Source organism: Rhinopithecus bieti, unplaced genomic scaffold (genome assembly GCF_001698545.2).
Source record: "Rhinopithecus bieti isolate Rb0 unplaced genomic scaffold, ASM169854v2 scaffold_17222, whole genome shotgun sequence".
Taxonomy (NCBI): Eukaryota; Metazoa; Chordata; class Mammalia; order Primates; family Cercopithecidae; genus Rhinopithecus; species Rhinopithecus bieti.
In genome coordinates this window covers 190,849-215,639 of record NW_016808807.1, presented here as the reverse complement: position 1 = coordinate 215,639, position 24,791 = coordinate 190,849, and the positions used below count along the sequence as shown (strand labels likewise).

General features: G+C 46.1%; 1 protein-coding gene across 2 annotated transcripts in view; it reads left to right on the top strand.

Annotated features, from left to right (window-relative positions):
• Positions 1-3,054: 3,054 nt before the first annotated feature.
• Positions 3,055-24,791, top strand: part of ARHGEF4 (Rho guanine nucleotide exchange factor 4) — a 135,957-nt gene continuing 114,220 nt past the window's right edge. The window contains exons 1-2 of one of the 2 annotated variants that reach the window (XM_017887220.1): positions 3,055-6,578; positions 19,593-19,898. In XM_017887220.1, the coding sequence (XP_017742709.1) occupies positions 6,021-6,578; positions 19,593-19,898 (864 nt within the window). In that variant the 5' untranslated portion in view covers positions 3,055-6,020. The remainder of the gene's footprint in view (positions 6,579-19,592; positions 19,899-24,791) is intronic. The other variant, XR_001888218.1, reaches the window with a different exon arrangement.

Here is a 24,791-nt window from a genome sequence, read left to right as displayed (position 1 = left end):
TATTTAAAAAATTAGAATTGTCAAGATAATGGACATACCACCGATTAAACCTAGTGGTTTTTAGAAGGGACACTGTGTCCTCACATACTAATATTCTCTAAAAAGTGAATGAGCCATAAGGAATTGTGCAGATTAAATGTAAGCCATGTTACTGAGGAGTTTGCAGAGGGCAGAGGATAGCCCAGGAGAGGCTAGCTCCACTGGAGGTTTCGGCCAATGTCGGGGTAGCAGGCAGGGAAGCGGTGAGGTCAGGAGGAGGAGGAGGTGGGATGTGGGACCTGCCCGTCAACACCATCCTCCCCTCCTGATGGGCTGGTAGTCAGCAGTTCACCCCGCTGTGGAACACTCACTGCAGCTGTTTCTTACAGGAGACAGGCTCAACATCTTGCCCTAAAGCCTCATCTAGTTATAGAATAAGACAGGAAGTGCCAGGCCTGTGGCCAAATGGAGCCTGCCTGCTTCAGACTTTCAAATTTAACCCACTCCCACCCCTGTAAAAACCCTGAGCCTCCGCAGAAAGAATACTTGTTTGCTCCAGATTCCAGCCCCAGGCCGTTCCCAGGACATAACCCTGGACTTACATCACTTTATGCTGAGAAATTATGTGGGGATCACTCCTGAATCAACTCAGGAAGAAAGTCTTTATAAGATTAGAATGTAATATTCAGTCAAATCAAATGTGGTTTTTAATGTACTTGTTGAATTTCAGTATCTGTACACTTCAATCAATCAAACCTGCTCTTCCAGTGCAGCTGCACAGACCGCACCAGCTCTGTTACCTGGAAGAGTTATCTTAGATTATTTTCCCCCAAAGGTTTTTGTTTTCATTGAGACTGAAGGAGGCCTCTTGCCAAAATACCTGGAACTCAGACAAAGGCTGGACCCTCCCCCTAGCGCAAGACGCCAGGCCCTGCCTCACAGGTAGTGTCCTGGGCAGTGATGCTGGGCAGGGAGGGCAGAAGCGAGCCAACTGGCATTCTCGTCACCAGGGTCCTGATCGTTAGTCATTTGGAACTAGGGACTTGGGATTCTCTGTGTCTGCGCGTGTAAGCAGTGATGCCTGCGTGAGTCTGGAAGGTGACACCAAGCTATGTCAATGCTGAGGATGGCTCCAGTGTCCCTCCGATGAGTTCTTCCTGTCTTAGCCAGTTTGGTGAGATGAGGGGCCACAGGTGCCCTGCAGGCCAGGCGTCACTGAGCTGAGCACCCTGCCCAGCCTCAGCAACCTTCTCAGTTCAATGGTTAATGACAGCACCCATTTGCAGTTGCACAGTTCTCTGTGCTTGTCCGGGCGTGCTCTGGTCCTCTCCTTGCCGTGGGAGGTAGGCATGCTGAAAGCGTCTGGCCCTGCCATACAGTCGGGGCGCCTGGCCCCACGGAGGCAGCGGCCGGAGACAGTTCCTGCAACAGACCCCTGTTCCTTCACTTCTCTCCTCTGGGACGTCCTGTAACAACCACACAGCCCTCCTTCCCAAATGGTTTGATTTTTAATGTTTCCTTTTCCTTTTCTATTCCAAACGCCTTCTGCTTTGCAACTTAATTGAAACTGCAGGATCATGTTATTCCTCATGTCCTACCCTGCCCCTTAAGAGCCTCACACAGCACTGGCTTTGGGTGTTTGTTTGTTTTCCTTCTCTCAGTTAAGAATTAAAAGCAATTTTACTTTGAGAACGCCCTTATGACAAGTCCTGGGAAACCATGCCTGGGAGGGGCCGGTGGGGCGAATGGCTTCTGTACAAAGCTTGTGTCAAGGAGCCTTCGTAAGAAATGGGGCTGAGTGCTTGGCCAGCTCTGGGCCTGGGGGAACTTTGGGGAGTTTGTGCATCGACTGGTGTGCACAGCAGTTGGTCAGAGTTCAAGTCATCGTATGCACTGAGACATGCTATAGCCATGATGCCTAAGGGAAGGAAGCCACACCCAAAAGAACATGCAGTAGTCCCCCCTCATCCAAGGTTTCAGTTACCTGAGGTCAACTGTAGTCCGAAAATAGGTGAGTACAGTGCAATAAGATATTTTGAGAGAGAGAGACCACTTCACATAACTTTTGTTACAGTCTATTGTTAGAATTGCTCTATTTTGTTAATTTTTTTACTGTGCCTAATTCGTAGCTTATACTTTGTCATAGGTATGCATGTAGAGGAAGAAACAATACAGACAGGGTTCGGTACTCGGGGGGAGTGGTTCAGGCATCCGCTGGGGCTCTTGGGACATATCCCCTGTGGATTAGGGTGGCTACTGTATCATTTGTTTATCTGAAACTCCAGAAAAGACAAAGCAAGACTGTGTGGCAGAAAGCAGGTCATTGTGAGGAGTTGGAGGGAAGCAGGGATTGACTGTGGAGGGCAGGGCCTTTTTGGGGAAATGGCAACAGTCTAGATTTTTATCACCATGGTAGTTACAGGAATGTACACAGTTTTCAAATCTCATAGATCGGTGCGTTTTAAATGGATGCTTGAAAATGTATATCTCAATAAGTAGTTTAAGAAATGTGTAACGAGAGAAGGAAATACTTGCAGTTCTCTATTTTTCTTCTTGTCTTCAAAGCTTTATAACCTCCCAAAATGTGTTTGCCACTGCAATCATTCTCATTTTTGTTGTTGCTGTTCTTTTTGGGTTTTTTTGCTCTAACAAACCAAACTCAGAAAACACTTCTTCAATGCAAGGGCATTGACTTTACACCAGTTGGTTACAGAAGAACAAACCATGCAAACCTATTAATTGGTTTCTTCTTGCTGAAAATGTTAGGCAGGGTATGCTTTTCGCCATGACTTATGCAACATATTTATACCTACATAAACGCACATGCGTGTTGGTCTTGTTCTGATTTTTAATGGGGTTGTTTTAAGAATGTGCTGCCTTTTCTCCCTGCTGATTGGGTTTGGCCTCATCACTTGTTTTCCATGTTGATAAAAGGCAACCCTTCCTACTTACCTCCCTTCCTAGGGGCACCTGGGGAACTGATGAGCCGTTTCTGAGCCTTCCTCCTCCTGGCGAAGGCAGGCACGGTGTAAACATGTGCACAGATGTCCTCAAGGCCTTGTCTCTGACTCCTCTCTTCTTGTCCTCCCAGACTCCAGAGCCAGGTGCACACTTGCCAGGTGAAGGTGAGATTGAAGATAACCAGCTCCCCACATCCCCTGCGGAACAAGTGGAACAGGGATGGAGCCAGCAGACAGACTGCGATGATTCTGAAACACTGTCCCAGCAGAGTGAAACTGGATCAGACACAAAAACTGACCCCTTTGAAAGTGCCTCCGACTCAGAGTCCTTGTCTGGGGAACCCCCGAGGGGAGTCTTCCACCCTCTGAGAGGTACCCCTGTAGACATAGAAGTGCCTTGGGAATACCCTGATGTCTCAGGAACTGGACTCCCTCAAGAGCAGCATTTGACCAGTGTTCCTAGGCTTCATGCAAAGGAAGAACTTGATTTGTCCCCTGGCTTAAAGGACGACTCTTGCAAAAATGGGTGGCGAGCCTTTGCCACCGTTGCTGGAGAACAGGAGGCAGGACACCTCTGGGACTGCGCGACGAGCCTGGAGCGAGAGAGACTGCTGGCAGGGGCTCCCCGACACACAGGGTGCTGCTTCCAGAGGGCCACAGACAGCAGCGGTCCGGAGCCAGAATGGGGGGTGGCTGTTCAAGACCTCAGAGGGCTCTCCGCTGTTTCTCTTCAGAAATCCAGGTCTGAGAGCTATCTGGGCATCCCAGTGGTCTGGCCCTTCCTTCTGTGGTGCTGTGAACTGGGTCGGAGTTGGCCACATATCCACAACAGGGCCAGGGCACTTGTGCCACCTAGCAGAGGCCCAGTGGACAGCATAGCCCCTCTGGGGACCGGGACAAAGAGGGAAAGTACTCTAAGCCTTGCAGGGGACACAGAACTGCTCTGGTCCCAACCCCACTTGGATGTTCCCTGCCGGCCTCCTTTGAGAACATCTTGCCTTCTACACACCAAGCGTCATCATAGTGCCCCAGAAACTATTGGTGACAAGAATAGGGCATCCCCCAGACACGACTGTGGGCACATGAGGGCACCGGTCAGGGCCCATTCCATAGCAGGGTTTTCCTCAGAGTGCCCCGAGGATCCCATGGGACCGAATGTTGTGAAGTCTGGGACCCGTGTGAAGGAAGAGGAAGAAAATGAACGAGATCCAAGAACACAAAACACCCTTTCCCCCACACCCACCCCGCTGGCTGGTCCGCTTCCTGCTTTTCAAAGTGGGGCTCCGCATCTGCAGGGTCCCTGCGAGCCCAATGGGTTGCGCTTGCAAAGGGCCTCTCAGGACACTCCTTCTGCAGATCTCCTGGGGGAAAACCAGTTAAGACAGGAATCCAGGTCATGTCTGGTGGCTTCATGCCTCACGTCAGAGTTGGTGAAGCTCAGTGCGGAGGAAGTGCCTGAGCCCGCTGAGTACAAGTCGGAGCAAAGCCCAGAAAGCAGAACCCAGGAACCCCAAGGCACCCAACTCGCACCAAGAGCTGCTGATGAGAGAGAGACACAGAAGCACCTCTGGGGCATTTCTGTCAAGGCAGGAAACCAAACCAGTAATTTCACATCAAAGTATGTGCTCGGGGTGGAAAGCAAGTCACCGACCACGGCCAAGTTCACACGGCAGCCTAGCAGTCAGGGGACCCAGGTGTGGAGTGGAGACTTGGCGGGCTGCTTGGAAGTGAGTGACAGTTCAGATGCCCCTGAGACCACCCAGAAATCAAGCGCAATAGACACTTCAAAGGCAGCTGAAGAGGCCATGGTTCTAGACCCCAACTACAGGGAACAGGCTTTGCAAGGTCTTTCAGAATTCAAGGCAGCCACGGTGTCTCACTGCGGCCCTGGGGCTGAGGAGGGTGAACAGGGGCCTGGGGGTGCCGTGGGCCGGCAGCTGGAGCCCAAAGCAGGCGGTGAGGCCTCCAGGGGCAGGGGCGCCCTCCTCATTGTGGCTGTGGAGCAGAAAGGTCTTCAGGCCGCCAGGAGCAATGCGGGGCCTGTTCCAGAAACACTGCCCCCTCGCTTTCCTAAGGAAAGACGGGAATCTCCCCTGAGCACTGGCGAGACCGCCTGTGAGTCTCCCGCTCCGGGGAAAACACCAGCCGGTAATGAGTGTGAGCTGCCGGCAGCCCCCATACAGCGAGCTGGCGATGGGGCGCTTCAGATGGCCCAGGCCGCAGAGCTTGGGAGCGTGCTGGTTCCCCGAGCTGCTTCGGAAGAGAAGCCAGGCACAGAGGCGCCCCCGGGAGGGACACTGCGTGGGGAGAGCCAGAGCTCCGGGCCCGGGGAGCCTGGTGCCGGGGCGGCCGCGGAGGGCGGCGCTGCAGCAGCCCCGGGCCAGCGCCCCCGCATCCCCACCTCGGAGCCGCCCCAGCCGCCACGCGGGCTCCGCAAGGCTGGGCAGGCACCTGGGAAGCGCCCGACGTTTTCCACGGTGACCTCCTTCAGGAGGGGCAGGCCCTTGGCCGCTGAGAGCTCAGAGGGGGACCCGGCCCCGACCACCGAGGGCCGCAGCGGGGGTTCTTCAGGCCCCGAGGGGCTCCCCCCGGAGAATCCGCCCAGGGCCGTCCGCTGGGAGGCGCCGCCTCTGCACCACGGGGACGCTAGCACCTGGCCCGAATTTGCCCCGCAGGCTGCAGGCGACAGGACCGCAGGGCCGGCAGGAGCCGGGCACGTGGGGACTGCAGGGAACCTTGGTAGCCGAGGGCCTTCCTCCGAGAACTGCAACGCAAAGAGACTCAAAACAACGGAGAAAAAGCTCAGGGCAAGGTTGGCCTTGGCTCATAAGACCTTTTCAAACTTTTTTGAGTCAATCGTTTTAGAGAAAGAGAACACCCATGAACGTTCCCTAGGTTCTCCCAAGGGCGAGAAGGAGAAGAGCAGGCTGCGCCAGGGTTCCTGGCGGGCCTTTCTGAAAAGCAAAGACACCGAAAGCCCCAAAAAGCCCGCCCTAGTGACACCGCTGCTAGGACCCGGAATTCGTTCCCCAGCAGAGACCGACAGCCACTGTGAGGAACGGGCGGAGGACAAAGAGGGCTATGTTTTTAGCGATCACTGGGCACCCCACTTGCCCCACACCTTTGCCCTCCAGTTTAGTTTCTCCAGAACGCAGGAGGAAAAGTGAACCGACCATCAAGTGCACAGCCGCCCAGGAAGGCGGTAGGTACTTACCTTCAGGTATCTTTCCTGAAAAGTCCTGGCTGGTGTCCCCCGGCAGCTCTCGGGCCCAGCAGGCTGGCATCGCGCACACCCTCCCTTCCAGCTCTGCCAGCTGCCTGGCATATGAAAACCCCGGGACGCCCTGCAGACCCACGAGCCCCAAGCCCCTGAGTCCCAGGCCTAATGCTCAGCGGACGGGTCTCCACTACCCCGGGAGGGGTAGCGCCGTCTCCATGGTTTCTCTTGGAAGCTACAGTTACGTGGACAGCAGTTCAGGGGACCCTGAAAGACCCAAGATTCCCAAGGGCCGGACCAGTCTCCTGCTTTCTCTGCAGACGCTAAACCAGGATGAGCAGAAGGAAGAGAGCAGGGAAGGAGGCCCGAGTCCACGCGGCTTAGGCACAGCGCCCTGGCTCAGGGACCTTCCTAGGAGTGAGGTGAGTATCTGAATCGCACCAGGCCTTTCCTGACCTCCTCAGGCAAGAGGAGGGGAGCAGGCGGGAATCTTCCTAAGTGAGGGGAGATTCAAGTAGGAAGACCAGGCCAAAATTGCCCCCATTACACTCCCAGTCCCCCCAACCGCCCCCTCCCCTAGTGAACACGGCGTGTGACCAGCTTCTTGAACATTACCAAGCTAACAAGCCGGAATTGGCATTTCATCATTTCATTTTGTGTTTTTCTTTAATTTCAAGCCATTTGAATTTTCTTTTGTATGAACTGCCTGCTCCCTAGGCACTGCCCATTTTCTTTTCTTTTCTTTTTTTTTTTTTTTTTGAGATGGAGTCTCGCCCCGTCGCCAACGCTGGAGTACAGTCGCTCCATCTCGGCTCACTGTAACCTGGGCCTCCCGTGTTCCAGCAATTCTCTGTCTCAGCCTCAGGAGTAGCTTGGATTACAGGCACCTGCCACCACGCCCGGCTAATTTTTGTATTTTTAGTAGAGACGGGGTTTCACCATCTTGGCCAGGCTGGTCTTGAACTCCTGACCTCGTGATCCACCCGTCTCATCCGGCACTGACCATTTTCTACTGAATGGTCTGTGTAGGCTTTTGTGTTAAACTTAGTCCTTCTCCACTGTGGCATTTAAAAAAATTCCTCATGTTGTCTTCTAGTACTTTAATGGCTTTTATTTTATCATATTTAGAATTTGATCCAGCTGAACTTATTTCGTATAAAGAGACAGGAATTGTTGGTGCTTCTGAAATGTTTAGTGCAGTAAGATGGTCTCTCCCCGAAAGTGACCGCTTCTGTCCAGTATAGGTTAGCAGGGTCAGACACAGGAAGGAGCAGACAAGGGTGGGATTTCTCATCCCAGCTGCCTTTGGAATGAGGGAGCTTTTCTGGAAGTTACAGAAAGAGAGTGCCCTGGAGACTGCAAAAAGTAAAAAGTAAGGCTCCCTTCGCTTCTTTAGACCAAGAGATGTCACGTCTCCCGCACGGCCAGAGCCGGGGAGCACAGGCCACAGCCACCCCACGCGGTGGTGCGGTGGCCTCTCGGGCTCTCCCCTCTGCCTGCAGGCAGATGTCAGCCACCCCCCGGGCTCACGGGCTGCACGGCTGGGAAGGCGACATAGGAGGTGCTGGCAGAGCGCCTCCAGGCCAAGCTAAGAGGGGCAGAGCTGGGCGAGAAGGGGTTTCCCAGCAGAGCATCTGACAAGGCTGAGTGGACAGCATACATTCAAATAGGATCACTACCAGCAGGAAAGGGCTTCACCTCCTCAGCCTGTTTCTGCATCTCTACACAGTTAAACATGAAAGGATTTTTTTGTTTTGTTTTTTGGGGGGTCCTTTTTTTCGTTACTGTTACTACTAAAGTTTGAAAACAAAGCCAAACAGTACAGATGTAGAAAGGAAAAGGCCTCTCCCCAAAACCGTCTAATCCCACTCCGTGCAAGGAAACACTGCCGTTTACTAAGGTGTCTCATCTTTCATTGTGTTCTCACACAGGGTTTGTGGGGCAGTTTGGGGAGAGGGAGTTACACTGCATGGTCAGACATACACATTACTCTGCGCCTTTCTTGCTTGCTTCATACGGCAGGTACAGCCCTCCAGCGCCTCATATTCATGGCTGTGTTTAGAAGTTGCATAATAGTTCAGAGTAGGGCCATGCTGTTTCCTTTAATGGTTCTTCTACTGATTGGCGCTGAGGTAATCTCTAGTTTGGGATCTTTCTAAATAATGCTGCGGCAGCACCCTTGAGCATGTGTCCTTAGATATTGATGCTTTTATTTCTGTTGGATATAAAAGTGGGATTGCACAAAGGGTAGGGGTATTTTAATAGCTTCCAGATTACTTCTGAAATGACTGGCAATCGACACTCAACAGCAGTATCTGAGTGCCCATTTCCTCACACCCCTCCAACTTCGTTGCTTGTTGCCCTTTTATATTTTTGATTACCTGAAAATACATACAGAACTTGATTTAAAAGTCAAAAGACCTTTTAGTGTTAGGCAACTCAGAGTTAAATCAAGTGGTCAAAAAAAGATTTTACAGTATTTGAATTAACAAGCCTGATTTAATAGTGATATAAGCCAGGTGCGGTGGCTCACACCTGTAATCTCAGCACTTTGGGAGGCTGAAGTGAGCGGATCACCTGAGGTCAGGAGTTCGAGACCAGCCTGGCCAACGTCGTGAAACTCCGTCTCTACTAAAAATACAAAAATTAGCTGTGCCTGGTGGTGGGTGCCTGTAATCCCAGCTACTTGGGAGGCTAAGGCAGGAGAATCACTTGAATCCGGGAGGCAAAGGTTGCAGTGAGCCATGCCACTGCACTCCAGCCTGGGCAACAAAGCAAGACTCTGTCTCAAAAAAAAAAAAAAAAAGTGATACATATATGTCTGTATGTGTCTATGTATACACACTGTATACACACACATGCACACACATACATGGTGCAAAAGCACATACTGGAAGGCAGATATTCCTGGAAGTGATCCCTGTGCTCACTTGGCATTGTGCATGGGTTGGAGCAGGTGCATTGGGCCTCAGGCACACACCTGGACAGCCTGCTTGGTTTGTTGGGGTTTTTTTTGTGTGTGTGTGTGTGCCTTTCTATTTGTTTTTTGTTTATTTTGTTTGATTCAGGGTCTTGCTGTGTCTCCCAGGCTGGAATATGGTGATGAGATCACAGCTCACTGCAGTCGATCTCCCAGGCTCAAGCAATCTTCCTGCCTCAGCCTCCCAAGTTGCTGAGCCCCCAGGCGTGCGCCACCACACCCAGATAATTTTTTAATTTTTTGTAGTGATGGAGTCTCACCTTGTTGCCCCAGTTGGAGCCTGCATGGGTTTTAACAAACAGTAATTGAGATGATGAGTAGAAAGGATTCAGCAAAGGGCCAGGCGTGAAGCAGGTGTCCCATAAATGTGAGCTCCTATTCCTCTTTCCATTTCACTCCTTACTGGAGAAGAGGAAGGCCTAGTACACTGCACATCAGACCACAGACAGAACAGCAGGTACATAGGGAACGGGAAGGGAAGCAAAGGCTGGAAAGGCTCCCTCTGTCTGGTAGAACCCTGGATGGTGGTGGAATATGAAACTCCCCTTGTAGAAATGACTGTGCCATCTTGCGGGCATTCCTGGGAGAGCAGGATCTGATGGTCAGAGTAATTTGCAAGGAATTCAGTTATTCCCACTTCTTCCCTGCACAACGGTATTAAGGAGCAGCAGTTCTCTTATCCCAATCTTTTAAAACAACCATTCTTAATATTTTGTTGTTTACTTCTAGATTTCTTCCACAAACAAGTTTTATATATTTAACACGGCTGTGATATTATCGTGTATAGAGATCTCAATTTTATGTGATTTTACATCCTGCAGTTTCTTTGAAGCTTTTCAAAGTCGAGAAATAGAGAAGTCTTACAGAACAGCATAATGCATAAACGTGTAGCTATATATTGTCAACACACACCGGATGACTGCCACCAGGTCATGAAGCACCACACCCCCCACCCTGCCCCCTTCCTGCCACCTTTCTTCCTCCTCCCTGCCCTACCCACTATGCCCCATCTCATGATGTTCACTTGCATTTCATTATCATGTTACTACTTTATTACCATGGGTGTGGGGGCTTGCCTATTTCGAGGTTTATATAATCAAAACCTTACACATTCCTTTAAACCTTACCCAGTCTATTTGGTGTCTGCCTTACCCCTGCTCTAATTAAGAATCATCCTGTGGACTGGGTGCGGTGGCTCACACCTGTCATCCCGGCTCTTTGGGAGGCCAAGGCCGGCGGATCACGAGGTCAGGAGATCGAGACCATCCTGGCTAACACGGTGAAATCCCATCTCTACTGAAAATACAAAAAATTAGCCGGGCATGGTGGCAGGTGCCTGTAGTCCCAGCTGAGGCAGGAGAATGGCGTGCACCCAGGAGGCGGAGCTTGCAGTGAGCCGAGATCGCGCCATTGTACTCCAGCTTGGGCAACAGAGCGAGACTCGGTCTCAAAAAACAAAAAACAGGAAACAATCTTCCTGTGCTACGAACCTACAGCTCTCTCATCATCATGCTGAGTTGCTCTGAATCATCGGAATACACTGTCTTAGTCAGCTGCTGATGCACTTGGGGGTTGTGCCCTGTTGGGAGCTGCTGTGAACATTTGGGTCAGGGGCCTGCTGCACATGCATGTGTATTTCTGTGGGGTGCATTTTAGGGGTGTCCTTGGGGGATGCATATCTTTAGTCTTACTAAATACTCAAATTATTTTTCCAAAGTGATTGCATCAAATTACACTCTCTCATTAGGAGTATGCTTTGCTCTGTGTTCGCATTCACATTTGGTTGATACTGTTAGCCTTTTTAATTTTAGCCATTCTGCTAGGTGTGTAGCAGAATCTCACTGTGATTTTTAGTTTTCGTTTTCCTGATGTCTGAAGAGGCTAGGGAACTTTAGTTTTTGTTTTTGTTTTTTGAGACCGAGTCCTCCTCTGTCACCCAGGCTGGAGTGCAGTGGTGTGATCTCAGCTCACTGTAACCTCTGCCTCCCGGGTTCAAGCAATTCTCCTGCCTCAGCCTCCCGAGTAGCTGGGACTATAGGCGCCTGCCACCATGCTCAGCTAATTTTTGTATTTTTAGTAGAGATGGGGTTTTATCATGTTGGTTGGGCTGGTCTCGAACTCCTGAGGTCGAGTGATCCACCCGCCTCGGCCTCCCAAAGTGCTGGGATTACAGGCATGAGCCACTGCACCTGGCCTAAGGAACTTTTTATGTGCTCTTTGACACTCTGGATACCCTTGTCAAACTAAAATAATCAAAAAGATTGGAATCTAGTTTAAAAGAGTTTATTCAGGCCAGGCACAGTGGCTCAAGCCTGTAATCCCAGCACTTTGGGAGGCTGAGGCAGGGGGATCACCTGAGGTCAGGAGTTTGAGACCAGGTTGACCAACATGGAGAAACCCTGTCTCTACTAAAAATACAAAAGTCAGCCTGGCATGGCCTGTAATCCCAGCTACTTGGGAGGCTGAGGCAGGAGAATCGCTTGGACCAGGGAGGTGGAGGTTGCGGTGAACCGAGATTGTGCCATTGCACTCCAACCTGGGCAACAAGAGTGAAACTCTGTCTCAAAAAAAAAAAAAAAAAAAGAGTTTATCCAGCACTGAAGTTGAGGACTGCAGCCCGGGACACACTTCCAGGTTGCCTTGGAGAGTGCTCCAGAGAACAAAAGAGAAGCTCAAATTTTTTAAAGAAAAGAAGGAGGAATCAGGAGAGGGAGTGAGTACAAAGGTTGTTTATTAGGAATTCTCACTGGTTTATGGAAGTAAACCAGTGGTGACTGGCTATACCTTGTTGAACTATAAGGTATGTGGCATTTTATGGCTACTTGGAGTGAGTTAGTCTAGAGTCCACATTGCAAATGGCTCTAAGAGGTAGCTAGGTAGCTGAAGGGGGAGTGAGATATTACGTCTTAAATGCCTTTTGGGTTTGGGCCTGATCATTTAAAGGGCTCATATTCTTCAGATAATTTTTTTCTCACTCTCTTGTGGGACATGTCTCTCCTAGTCTGTCATCCATTTGTTTTGAGGTTGTCTTTCTCTTACTGATTCTGGATAGAATTGCATTGTTGGTTAATGTGCCACAAATATTTTCGATTTCATGTGGCTTGTCTTTTCCCTCTTTAATGGTATCTTTTTTTTTTTTTTTTTTTGAGATGGAGTCTTGCCCAGGCTGGAGTGCAGTGGCGTGATCTTGGCTCACTGCAACTTCCACTTCCCAGGTTCAAGCAATTCTCCCACCTCAGCCTCCCAAGTAGCTGGGACTATAGGCACAAGCCACCACACCCAGCTAATTTTTGTATTTTTAGTAGAGACGGGTTTTGCCATATTGGCCAGGGTAGTCTCAAACTTGTGAGCTCCAGTGATCCACCCACTTCAGCCTCCCAAAGGGTTGGGATTACAGGTGTGAGCCATCGCGCCTGGCCATAATGATATCTTTTGATGAACAGAAATTCTCAATTTTAATGTTGTCAAGTGTATCCATCTTTTCTCTACCCCAAGGTCATGAAGAGAATCCTTTAAACTACCTTCTTAAAAACTTTCACGGTCTTGCTTATGACATGTAGGTCTCTGAGATGCCTATAACTGGCATTTGGGTTCCATTTGTCTGTTTGTCCATCCTTCTACTGACGCAGTACCCTAATCACTGTAGCTGTACAGTAAGCATTGCTGACCAGTCTACCAGTTCCTCTCATGTGGTCATCAAGTCGATAAAATGAGCTCACTGAGTGCCACTTGTGGGTGGGCAATGTTCTGAATGCAGCAGACACTGTACTGAATAATACAGCAGGATGTCCGTCCTCACAACAGGACAGCATGCAGCAGTCAATAAATTAGTGAGCAAGTAAGATCATTTCAGATAAAAGGAAATGGGAAAGAGAGTTGAGAGGTTTGATGGAGGGGCACCCTTGGCTTGGAGATTTTGGGTCTGACATTTGAACCAAGTCTCGAGTGATGAGGAAGCCGTAGAGCCCTGTAAGGTCCAGCCTCATATGTTAGTAACATGGAGGAAACCCCTCGGTGTTGCCATCCCCATTGGTGCCTGACACTTTAGCCACAGTCTTGATAGGATTGATGCTATAGAATTTAACCCTCCACAGTGTCACCTCCCACCTGTGAGAACATAGCATATTTCCTTTTTTTTTTTTTTTTTTTTTTTTTGATACTGAGTCTCACACTGTTGTGGGCAGTGGTGTGATCTTGGCTCACTGCAACTTCTGCCTCCCGGGTTCAAGTGATCCTCTTGCCTCAGCCTCCCAAGTAGCTGGGATTACAGGCGCCCGCCACCACACCCAGCTAATTTTTTGTAATTTTAGTAGAGATGGGGTTTCCCTATGTTGGCCAGGCTGGTCTCGAACTCCTGACCTTGTGATCCACTCCGACCGTGGGGTATTTCTGTGTGTGTGTGTGTGATGCAGACCAGCATGAGGCAGTCCTCTGGTGCTGTTTGCATTTAGAGATTTCTTTCCTCTGGGATTTCAGGTTTGGGGGCAGAGAACCTTTGATTCCAGAGGAAGCAGGCTCCAACGTCTGCTGAAGGCATGCATACAGGATCATGCCCCTGGCTGAAGGGGCTTAGGAAGGACACCAAGACTAAGAGAGAGCAGGACAGAAATAGCTGTGGCTGGGCAAGAGGAATGAGAGGAGACTGGAAATTCAGAACTCCTGTGGGTGTCTTAATACTCACTCTGACCTGACTGTGAGCCTTGGATTAAGACCATACTGGGGCCCAGTGTCCTTGTCTGTCACGGATTGGACCAGGTGATTTCCTAGGTCTCTGCTGGGTGTAATATCCACTTTATGGAATGAATGCTGGATAGCTTTCCTGTCCACCAGCCACAGCCTTTCCAACTTTGGTGGCAAGATTCCAACATACTGTTTCTGCTTAGGAGTTCTAAGTGTGTGTGTGTGTGTGTGTGTGAGAGAGAGAGAGAGAGAGAGAGAGAATGAACATTTTCTGGCCTTTAAAATCTGTTTATAATCTGAAATTTGTATGGAGAGATACATGCCCTAAAATAGTTAAAACAACTTTGAGAAAGAAAAATCAAGTGAGGGGAATCAATATTTGATATTAATTCATACTTATTACCTGAAGTAATCAAGACCATGTAGTATTGGGGGAGGGAAAATTACATAGAGTAATGGAAAAGAATAGAGAACACAGAAATAGACCTACACAAATATACCCACAATTTTTAGGTGCAAAATCAATTCAATGGATAGTCTTTTCGACAAACAATGCTGGAGCATTTGGACATCCAAAGCAAAAAAAGGAAAATTTTAACCTAAATATCACAGTTTATTTAAAAATTAATGCAAGAACTTCCTTTAGCCATTCTTTAAGGGTAGCTCTGTAGGCAATAAATTCTCTCATTCTTCCTTTCTTTGAGAAGGTCTCAATTTTCCCTTCATTACTGAAGAATATTTTCACTGGATAAAAGATTCTAAGTTAATAGTTATTTTCTTGAAAAGTGACACTTGAAAAGTTTTATGTCACTTCCTTCTGGCCTTCAGGTGTCTGATGCCTTTTAAAATGTTTTTCTAAGGAAGGTGTCTTTTTTCCCTCTCACTGCTCTCAATAATTTTTATTTGTCCTTAGATTTCAGAAGTTTGCTTATGCTTCTTCTCCATGTGGATTTCTTTGGATTTATACTATGTGAACTTTGCACAGCTTCTTAAATCTATGGGTTTATATCTTTGATCAAATTTAGGAAATTCTGAGCATAATTTCTTTAAATACTTTTTTACCCCAACCCACTTTCTCCTCTCTCTTTTGGACTCCAGTTATCTAGTGTTTGATCTTTCTTGGCAGTCTCACAGGTCTATGATGCTCTATTTGTTTGGTTTTCTTTCTTTCTTCGGTCTGTTTTCTCTCTGTTGTTCAGATTGTATAATTCTGTTTCTTCCATCTACAGGTTTTCACTGATCCTCTTATCCTCTCCATTCTCCTGTAGGCCCCTCCACTGAACTTTTTATTTCAGTTATTATATTTTTCAATTCTGTAATTTCCACTTAGATATTCTTTATATATTATATTTCTTTGCTAAGATTTCCCATTTTCTGAGCTGTTATATTTTTCATTTGTTTCAAGAGTATTTGTATTGCTTATTGAAGCATTTTTATGATGGCTGCTTTAAAATCTTTGTTTGATAATTCCTGCACCTTGTGTCTTCTCAGTGCTGGTGTCTGTCGACTCTCTTTTTTATTCAGGTTGAGATTTTCCCTATTCTTATTATGATTAATGAGTTTCTATTTTATTCTGGGTATTTTGGGGAGTGCATTTTGAGTCTTTGTATCTTATTTAAATCTTGTTTTGGAAAACCACCTCTGACTCCACTCTGGTGTGGGAAGGTGGGCACTACCTCATTACTGCCAGGTTTGGGTGAAACTCTACATTCCTTTATTGGCCTCTATTGACACCCTATGCAAGGGTGGGTGTTTCATTTACTAATGGGCAGGGATGAGAGTTAAGATTTTACACCAAGCTTGCACCGATAGCATGGCGTAAGAGTTAAAGAAAGAAGAAAGAAACACAACACAAAAAGTGGCTCAACAGTCAAAGACAAGTTTATTTTGGGAAATAAACCTGAGAGGGGCTTCTGGCTGATTTTGGTCAGGAGCACTCTCTCTTACAGATTAAGAGTATGTATTGGTGAGAGAGCTTATCACAGGCTTGGAATATTTCTGTTGGGGGGGAAGTTTATGGTGGGGTTGGAATATCTCTGGTTGGAGGGGAGGTTATCTTGGGGCTGACATCTCTCTGGCTGGAGGAGAGGGTATCTTGGGGTTGGAATGTCTCTGGTTGGGGAGGGGTTTGGAATGTTTCTGGTCAGAGACGTTATTTGTGGTTTATGGTCATGCTGATCTTAGCCATTAGGCTGATGCCCTTTAGATTTTAGGCAGTTTTTGATCAAGGTGGACTTTAGAATGGCAATGCTTGTCCAAGATGGTGATATGCCTGCTCTATCAGTGGAATCAGGAGGCCTTGTGAATGCTAGCTGGTGGTGAAGGTGCTGGCTCTTTATCTGGCCTTCTCCTACATTACTCCAGCAGGGCAGGGGAGGAACGCCTCACTGACACCAGGTAGAGGATGGAAGACTGGCTTCACACACATTGTCTTCACAGACACCATGGCGGAGGGCCTCACTGACACTGGCAGGGGAAGAAAGTTCAGGCTTTCCCATCAGCCTTCTGTCACACCACTTGGCTCGGGGACATATGTGACCCATTACAGGTGAAGTTGGGAGTTCTTCACTCAGGCTTTGCTGGGGTGTGAGGGAGACAGGGGCATGTTGCATGGTTTTTACCTAATGTTTGGCTTGAGTAGAGCATTTGTCTAAAAGTTTTCTGTCTTGCTAGGCTGGTCCTTTAGCTAGAGAATGCAGGCTTCTGTTGGAACTTTTCTGTCTGGACCTAGTGATAGCTCCAGCAAGATTGTTCAGCATCCATATAGGAAGCATGTATGAGTGGTATATATGTGGCAAAAGAAAACCTAGGGAACTCCCTGGTGTGTCATTCCTTGTTGTATTTTATGATCCCTAGCTGGTCTACTTTCTTCTCTCCACCATTCAGATGTCTTTGTTTTCATATCTTTGTTTTATATATAATGTCTTAGGTTTTTAGCTGTGCTTAGTGAAATGAACAGGGAGAAGTGTGTCTATGCCATCTTGTCCAGAATTGGAAGTTTCCTGTTTTGTTTTTTTTTAATAGCATACTGTTCTTATTTGATGATTTCAGTGTCCTTTTTCTTCTTCAGGTTATTAATTTTAGTTATTTTGAAGTTTTCTTCTTTACATTTTCTCTTTCTTAGTTTTTTTTCCCCCCATTTGTTTATTTTGGTCATTTTAGTGTGTTGAAGGTTTTTCCTAAATGCCTAGCAATCTTTGGGTGAATTTCATATTTATTTTAGAGTAAGACACCAAATATCTGTTTAGATATTATGTGGGCACGTGTGGAGCTAATCGGCTAGTGTGCTTTCCTGTCAAGCGATTTTAAAAGAGAAATTGCTTATTTTATAAGTCAACGTTTAGAGGTCTCTTCTCTGAGGTGGGTCAGTTTCTCCAGAGCGGTATCCTCCAGTCACTTATTGAGGAGATACAGGATTATACTGGGAAAGACTAAAGCAGGGTGCTGAGTCACTCCCTGCTCACCACACAGGTTTTCTTGTTATCCTGTTTTCATCCCAAACCTCTCCACTGCTTTCACCAGTAAGTCTGTGGTCCCCACAAGCTGGAGATTCTTGTTCAATTATTCAGGACCATAAGTCTCTCGAATTTGATCTTGGCTGGCAGTTTGAGAGTAGGAGAAATGAAAAGGGGAGTATACACAGTCATGTGGCTGACTGCAATGGGACCTTAACTGAGGGTCACACTTACAAACTTTAAACCAGAACCTCTGCCTGCTTCCTTCCATGCGAACTCCAAGTCATCTGCATTTCTTTAGATAGCTTCCTGTGCTCTGCAGCACCATCTACCCCTTCTACATCTACTTTACCCTTTCCAGATTTTCTTGAACTTTCTCATCTACCATTGTCTCATCATTTCTTAATGCTGCTCTTTTGGGAATACAATGAAGGACAAAAGTTCCTTTAGTCAAACTCAGATTATCCCACCCCAAAGTCTGCTTTCTGGCCCTCTCCCCTAGGACACATGAGGACCACCAGGACAGCCTGAGCTCCTTGCCTCCCTCTAATCTATCTGTCTCTCTAGTACCGTAAGTTCCAGACTAGCCTTGCCTCAGAATTCCCTGGAGGGCATTTTAGACACAAATTGCCAACCATTCCCTCAGGGCTTGGAAATCCACTTCTCACCCATTCCCAGGAGTATGGTCTATCTGTTGCTGCATAGCCCAGAGGATCCAGCTGGGTGCCTCTGGGCAAGGACTTGCTCTGAGGCAAGTCGCTTAAGTTCTCTGAGTTTCTGAGGGAGGAGATACCAGCTGTTTCTGATCCACAAGGTACTTGGGGAAAAAGAACTAGCTGAAAATAGTTTTCAAATGTAGAGCAATATTTTGGAGCTCAAATAAACACATTAGATCAGTGGTTTGCAACCTTGGCCGCACCTGAGAATTACCTGGAGAGCTAGAAAAAGTCTTAATTCCCAGGCTGTACCCCAAAACCATTATATAATAATTATCCAGCCATCCAATTTCTCTTCCTCCATCTCTCTCTCTTTCATTGTATACATATGCATATGTATACATTTTTAATTTTAGAATACCTCAGATTAAGCAGAGAATCTATAATTAAATCCTAATCTTGTAGAAAATTCTTATGCAAAATAATCTCTCAAGTACATCTAATCACTTCCAGAATAAGGACCCCTACAATTTCTACCATAAAATAAACTCTATCCAGGAGCTTAATTTAAAATAAGAACTTCATTTTCCACATACTTACCTACAAAATAAACATCATATTCTGTTCAGCAAGAGATATTTAAGAAGCAAAAACCCGAGATCCAATATTAAGCATACCCACTTTTCTCCAACTGACATGTCAGTAATAAATTATAGCAAAAACAGTCTCCTGTACAACTGGAGTGGAGTGTTGGGTTGAAAGGTCAGTCCCTGTGATAGTCTCCAGTGAGGGCTGCTCTTGCCAACCCTTTTTTCTAGGAGCAACGTATTAGCAAACTTTTGCCTTATCAGACCCAGCCTCCTTAGTCCTTCAGTATAGATACATTTTTAAGGCAGACTCTTGAAATATTTAAAAGAAATTTCACCTTAGTTTTTAGCACACAGTACACACAGAGTGTTTGGGGATGCCATTCCACAGAGGTTGCTGCTATGAAGTAGATGTTCATGGGGTGGGCATAGGGGGTTGTTAGACTTGGACAACACATGGGAAGAAAAGGATTTCTTCTCCCAGTGGCAAATTCCAAACAACAGAGATGCTGGTGATGCCAACGTAGGCCTAACTATTCTGCTAGTGGAGACATATTTTATTTTGAAATCCTTACGTTGCCTGGTGCGTAACGGCAACCGGTGATGGTGGTGGCATCATGGGTGAAATGGAGCCTTGCCTACATTTCAGTGAGCATCGGAGTTAAGCTCGAAGGGATACTGGGCTCTGGAAGTGTGCTTCTGCTGCGGTTCTGTTCGTAAGGGATGTTGTTTAAGCAGGAGCTTTTACCCCAGTTGCTGGCCTTTAAAAAGTATTTCTAATGAGCATGCCAAGTTCAGTAATGACTTTCAAGGCCTAATTCTTTGATCAAAATAGAAGACTGAATTTAAAAAAAAAATACTCTTCAAAGTAGACATTTTAACAGAAACAAGATTTGTTCCTAATCTTCACGTTTTCCAAAATGACTGTGAACAAAGTATATCACTGGACTCTGTACTTTGAAAATTAACCAAAACATAGTGTTATACCCAAAAGGAACTGGGCAGAGGAAGGACAGTATGTGCCCAGTTGATATGTCCTTTGACCTCTGACCCCCAGCCCATTCTCTCTGCTCTCCAGAACCACATGCCCTGGGAAGAACCAGCAAGTGAGAAGCCCAGTTGCCCTCACATTCAGAAGGCTTTCCACATGGAGCCTGCCCAGAAGCCCTGCTTCACCACTGAGATGGTGACATGGGCCCTCCTCTGCATCTCTGCAGAGGCTGTGCACGGGGAAGCTCCTTCACAGCCTAGGGGCATCCCTCACCGCTCACCCATCAGTGTGGATGACCTGTGGCTGGAGAAGACACAGAGAAAGAAGTTGCAGAAGCAGGCCCATGTTGAAAGGAGTCTGCATGTAGGGGCAGTGCACAAAGATGGAGTCAAGGTAAGCTGTTCCCGGCCAGGAGTCCTCAGACTTGGTCTGGTATCCTCTTCTCTCTGCAGCTGCCTGTCGCTTCCTGAGTTTTTGCGTGACTCTCCTGTGAGGTAACTTGTCACCCTGGGCCCCCTTGGATTACAGCATGCTGCCTGGGCCACACCAGTACTGCAGTCTAGAGCCTGCAAGAGAGACACTGAGCAGCGCATTCCCCAGAGCCACAGAAGCCAGGGCCCCCTCTTCCTTCTCTGTAGTATGTCTCTGCCTGTGGCTGGCTCCATGCAAGGTAGTAGTGCGGAGAAGACTGCCATTTAATGAGCGCCTACTGTGTGCCCAACACGATTAGACACTGCCCTAGCATTGGCTCTGCCACTCACAGAGGCACAGAACATTTCAATATTACAATCTTAACCAAATTAACTAAAGTCATTACATTGTCCATTCAATTTTGTCTCCAGGACACTTTGACAACATGATTTTTTGCATGAAACCGACAGCCTATAAAAAGTTAATTAATGGTGTAGACGTCATACCCTTTACCCAATCTTTGACAAGAGTTTCTTGTTTTTCCCCTTTATAAATAGCAATATTTGTTATCAGGTGTTTGTGAAGTCCGTATCTCTGAGTCTCACCTCATCCTTGAAGATTCACTTTTTAAAACAGGTGAAATTCACATCATGTAGAATTAACCATGTTAAAGTGAAGAATTCATTGGCATTTAGTATATTCATTCGCTATATGTTTCGAGCACCACCTCTGTCCAACTCCAAGGCATTTTCATCACCCCTAAAGGAAACCCTATTCCCATTAAATAGTCACTCCCCATTTCCCCTCCCCAGACCCTGGAAATACTCATCTGCTTCCTGTCTCTATGGGTCTTCCTATTCTGGATTTTTCATATAAATGGAATTAAATAATATGTGACCTTTTGTGACTGGCGTTTTTCACTTAGCGTCATGTTTCATCCATGTCATAGCACGTATCAGTACTTCATTTCTTTGTGTGGCTAAGTAACATTTCATTACGTGATTATACAGTACTTGTCTCACTTTGTTCATCCGTACATCCATTCCTGAGTAGCTGGGATTACAGGCACCTGCCACCATGCCCACCTAATTTTTGTATTTTTAGTAAAGATGGAGTTTCACCATGTTGGCCAGGCTAGTTTCAAACTCCTGACCTCAAGTGATCCACCGGCCTCGGCCTCCCAAAGTGCTGGGGTTACAGGCATGAGCCACCGTGCCCGACCCGTGAGCACTTAATTTTGATGAAATCTACTTTACCTGTTTTGTTGTTGCTTGTGCATTTGATGTCATACCTAAGACTCTATTGCCAAATCCAAGTAATGAAATTTACCTCTGTTTTTCTCTAAGAGTTTTATACCTTTCGCTTTTACATTTAGGTCTTTGGTCCATTTTGATTCAATTTTTGTATGGTATGAGATGTCCAATTTTACATTTCCCATGTGGATATGTAGTTATCCAAACACCATGTGTTGAAGAGACTATTCTTTCCCTCACTGAATGGTCTTGGCATCCTTGTCAAAATTCAACTTACCCGCCAGGCATAATGGCTCACATCTGTAATCCCAGCACTTGGGGAAGCCGAGGTGGTGGATCACTTAAGGCCAGGAGTTCGACACCAGCCTGGCCAACATGGTGAAACCCTGTCTCTACTAAAAATACTAAAATTAGCCAGGTGTGGTGGCACGTGCCTGTACTCATAGCTACTCAGGAGGTTAAGGCGGGAGAATCGCTTGAACCTGGGAGGCAGAGGTTGCAGTGAGCTAAGATTGCACCACTGCACTCCAGCCTGGGCGACAGAGTGAGACCCTGTCTCAAAAAAAAAAAAAAGTCGGATTACCTTAGATGTGTGGGTATATTTTTGACGCTCAATTCTATCCTATTAGCTTATATGTCTGTCTTTATGTAAGTACCACATTGTTTCGATTATCATAGTTTTACAATAAGTTTTGAAATTGGAATGTGAGAGTCTTCTTTGTTCTTTTTCAAAATTGTTTTGGCTATTTGCTGGACCTTGCAATTTCATATGAATCTTATAATTAATTTTCCATTTGTGCAAAAACAAAATAAAGAATAAAGGCCCTTGGGATTTCATTCCCATGGGATTTCATGGGAGTAGGATTGCATTCAATCTGTAGATCACTTGGGAGAGTAGTGCCATATTAATAATATTAAGTCTTCAAATCCATGAACACTGGGTGTCTTTCCATTTTTGGGGGGTGTTCTTGAATTGCTTTCAGCAGAGTTTTGTGGTTTTCACTGTAAAAAGTCTTGCACATCCTTGGTTAAAATGTTCCCTAAGTATTTTATTCTTTTTGATGACATCATAAATGGAAATTTTTTTTAAGCTTCATTTTGGGGTTATCCATTGCTAGAGCATAAAATACAATTGATTTTGTTTATTGATCCTGTATCCTGAAACGTTGCTGAATCCATTTATTAGCTATAAGAATATTTTTGTGTATTCTTTTTTTTTTTTTTTTTGAGACGGAGTCTCGCTGTGTCGCCCAGGCTGGAGTGCAGTGGCGCGATCTCGGCTCACTGCAAGCTCCGCCTCCCGGGTTCCCGCCATTCTCCCGCCTCAGCCTCCGAGTAGCTGGGACTACAAGCGCCCGCCACCGCGCCCGGCTAGTTTTTTGTATTTTAGTAGAGACGGGGTTTCACCGTGTTAGCCAGGAGGGTCTCGATCTCCTGACCTCGTGATCCACCCGCCTCGGCCTCCCAAAGTGCTGGGATTACAGGCTTGAGCCACCGCGCCCGGCCTGTGTATTCTTTAGAAATTTCTATGTATAAGATTACATCATTTGTAAAAAGCAGATTATTTTACTTCCTTTCCAGTTTAGATGCCTTTGATTTCTCTTTTTTGCCCTACTTGCTCTGGGTAGAACTTGCATAACAATGTTGAGCAGAAGTGGTGAACTGGCGCATCCTTTTCTTTTTGGTTTTAGGATTAAAGCCTTCAGTTTTTCACTATCGAGTATGATGTTAGCTGTGTGTTTTCACAAATGCCATTTTATCATGTTAAGGAAGTTCCTTTCTATTTCTAGTGTTTTTATCATGAAAGGGTGCTAGATTTTTTACGTGCGTGATCAATTTTGATGACGGTTTTTCTGCATTGACTGAGATAATCATGCATGTTTTCTTTGCTCTATTGTGGCATATTACATTGAATATGTATTGATCTGCACTTTTCTTTTCTTGTGATGTTTTTGTCTGGCTTTGGTATCAGAGTGATTCCGTTCTTATAGAATGAGTTAGGAAGTGCTCTCTCCTCTTCTGTTTTTTGGAAGCATTTGAGAAAGATTCTTCTTTAAATGTCTTGTAGAGTTCACCAGTGAAGCTTTCTGGTCCTGGACTTTTCTTTGTTGCGGGGTGTCTGATTATTGATTCAATTCTTTTTTCTTTTCTTTTAGCATCAGGTTGGTGAAAAAACAATTCTTTACTTGTCATAGATCTGTTCAGAGTTTATATTTCTTTTTGTTTTGTTTTGTTTTGAGACAGAGTCTTGCTCTGTCACCCAGGCTAGAGTGCAGCTGCATGATCTTGACTCACTGCAACCTCCACCTCTTGGGTTCAAGCGATTCTACTGCTTCAGCCTCCTGAGTACCTAGGACTACAGGCATGCACCGCCACGCATAGCTAATTTTTATATTTTTTGGTAGAGACAGGGTTTCACCATGTTGGCCAGGCTGGTCTCGAACTCTTTACTTCAAGTGATCCACCCACCTCTGCCTCCCAAAGTGCTGGGATAACAGGCATGAGCCACTGCACCCGGCCAAAGTTTATATTTCTTCTTGAGTCATTTTGGTGTTAATAGCTTGTGTTTTTCTTAAGAATGTCTCCATTTTGTCTATATTATCTAACCTGTTGGTATACAATAATTGTCCACAGTGTTTTCTTATAATCCTTTTAAATTTCTGTAGCATCAGTAATAATGCCTCCACTCTCATTTCTAATTTTAGTAATTTCTGTTTTCTCTTTTTTTCTCAGTATAGCTAAATGTTTATCAATTTTGTTAGTCTTTTCATAGAATCTGTTTTTGATTGTCTTGATTTTCTCTATTATTTTTCTTATTTTTATTCCATTTTAAATTTTTTATCTATCTATTTGTTTATTTATTTAGAGACTGAGTTATGAGACTGGTATTTGGTATTTTTGGTAGAAACAGGGTTTCATCAAGTTGCCCAAGCTGGTCTCCAACTCCTAGGCTCAAGCAATCCACCCACCTCAGCTTCCCTAAGTGCTGGGATTACAGGCCTGAGCCACTGCACTTGGCCTCTGTTGTTTTTCTATTACTATATTTAATGTGTCTCTAATTTCATCTTTATTATTTTCTTCCATGTATTAGCTTTGGGATTAGTTTGTGCTTCTTTTTCTTGTTATTTGAGGTGTAAAATTAGGCTATTGATTTGAGAAATTCTTTTTTTTTTTTTGTCCTTTTAAATTTTAATAAAATAGATTAATTTCGTATTACATAGAGAGCAAGTCCATCCACTCATCTGTGATAAAATTTTAGAAATATTTTCCTTTTATTATTAGACTTTAAGTTCTAGGGTACATGTGCATAACGTGCAGGTTTGTTACATATGTATACTTGTGCCATGTTGGTGTGCTGCACCCATCAACTCATCATTTACATCAGGTATAACTGCCAGTGCAATCCCTCCCCCCTCCCCCCTCCCCATGATAGGCCCCGGTGTTTGATGTTCCCCTTCCCGAGTCCAAGTGATCTCATTGTTCAGTTCCCACCTATGAGTGAGAACATGCGGTGTTTGGTTTTCTCTTCTTGTAATAGTTTGCTGAGAATGATGGTTTCCAGCTGCATCCATGTCCCTGCAAAGGACATGAACTCATCCTTTTTTATGGCTGCATAGTATTC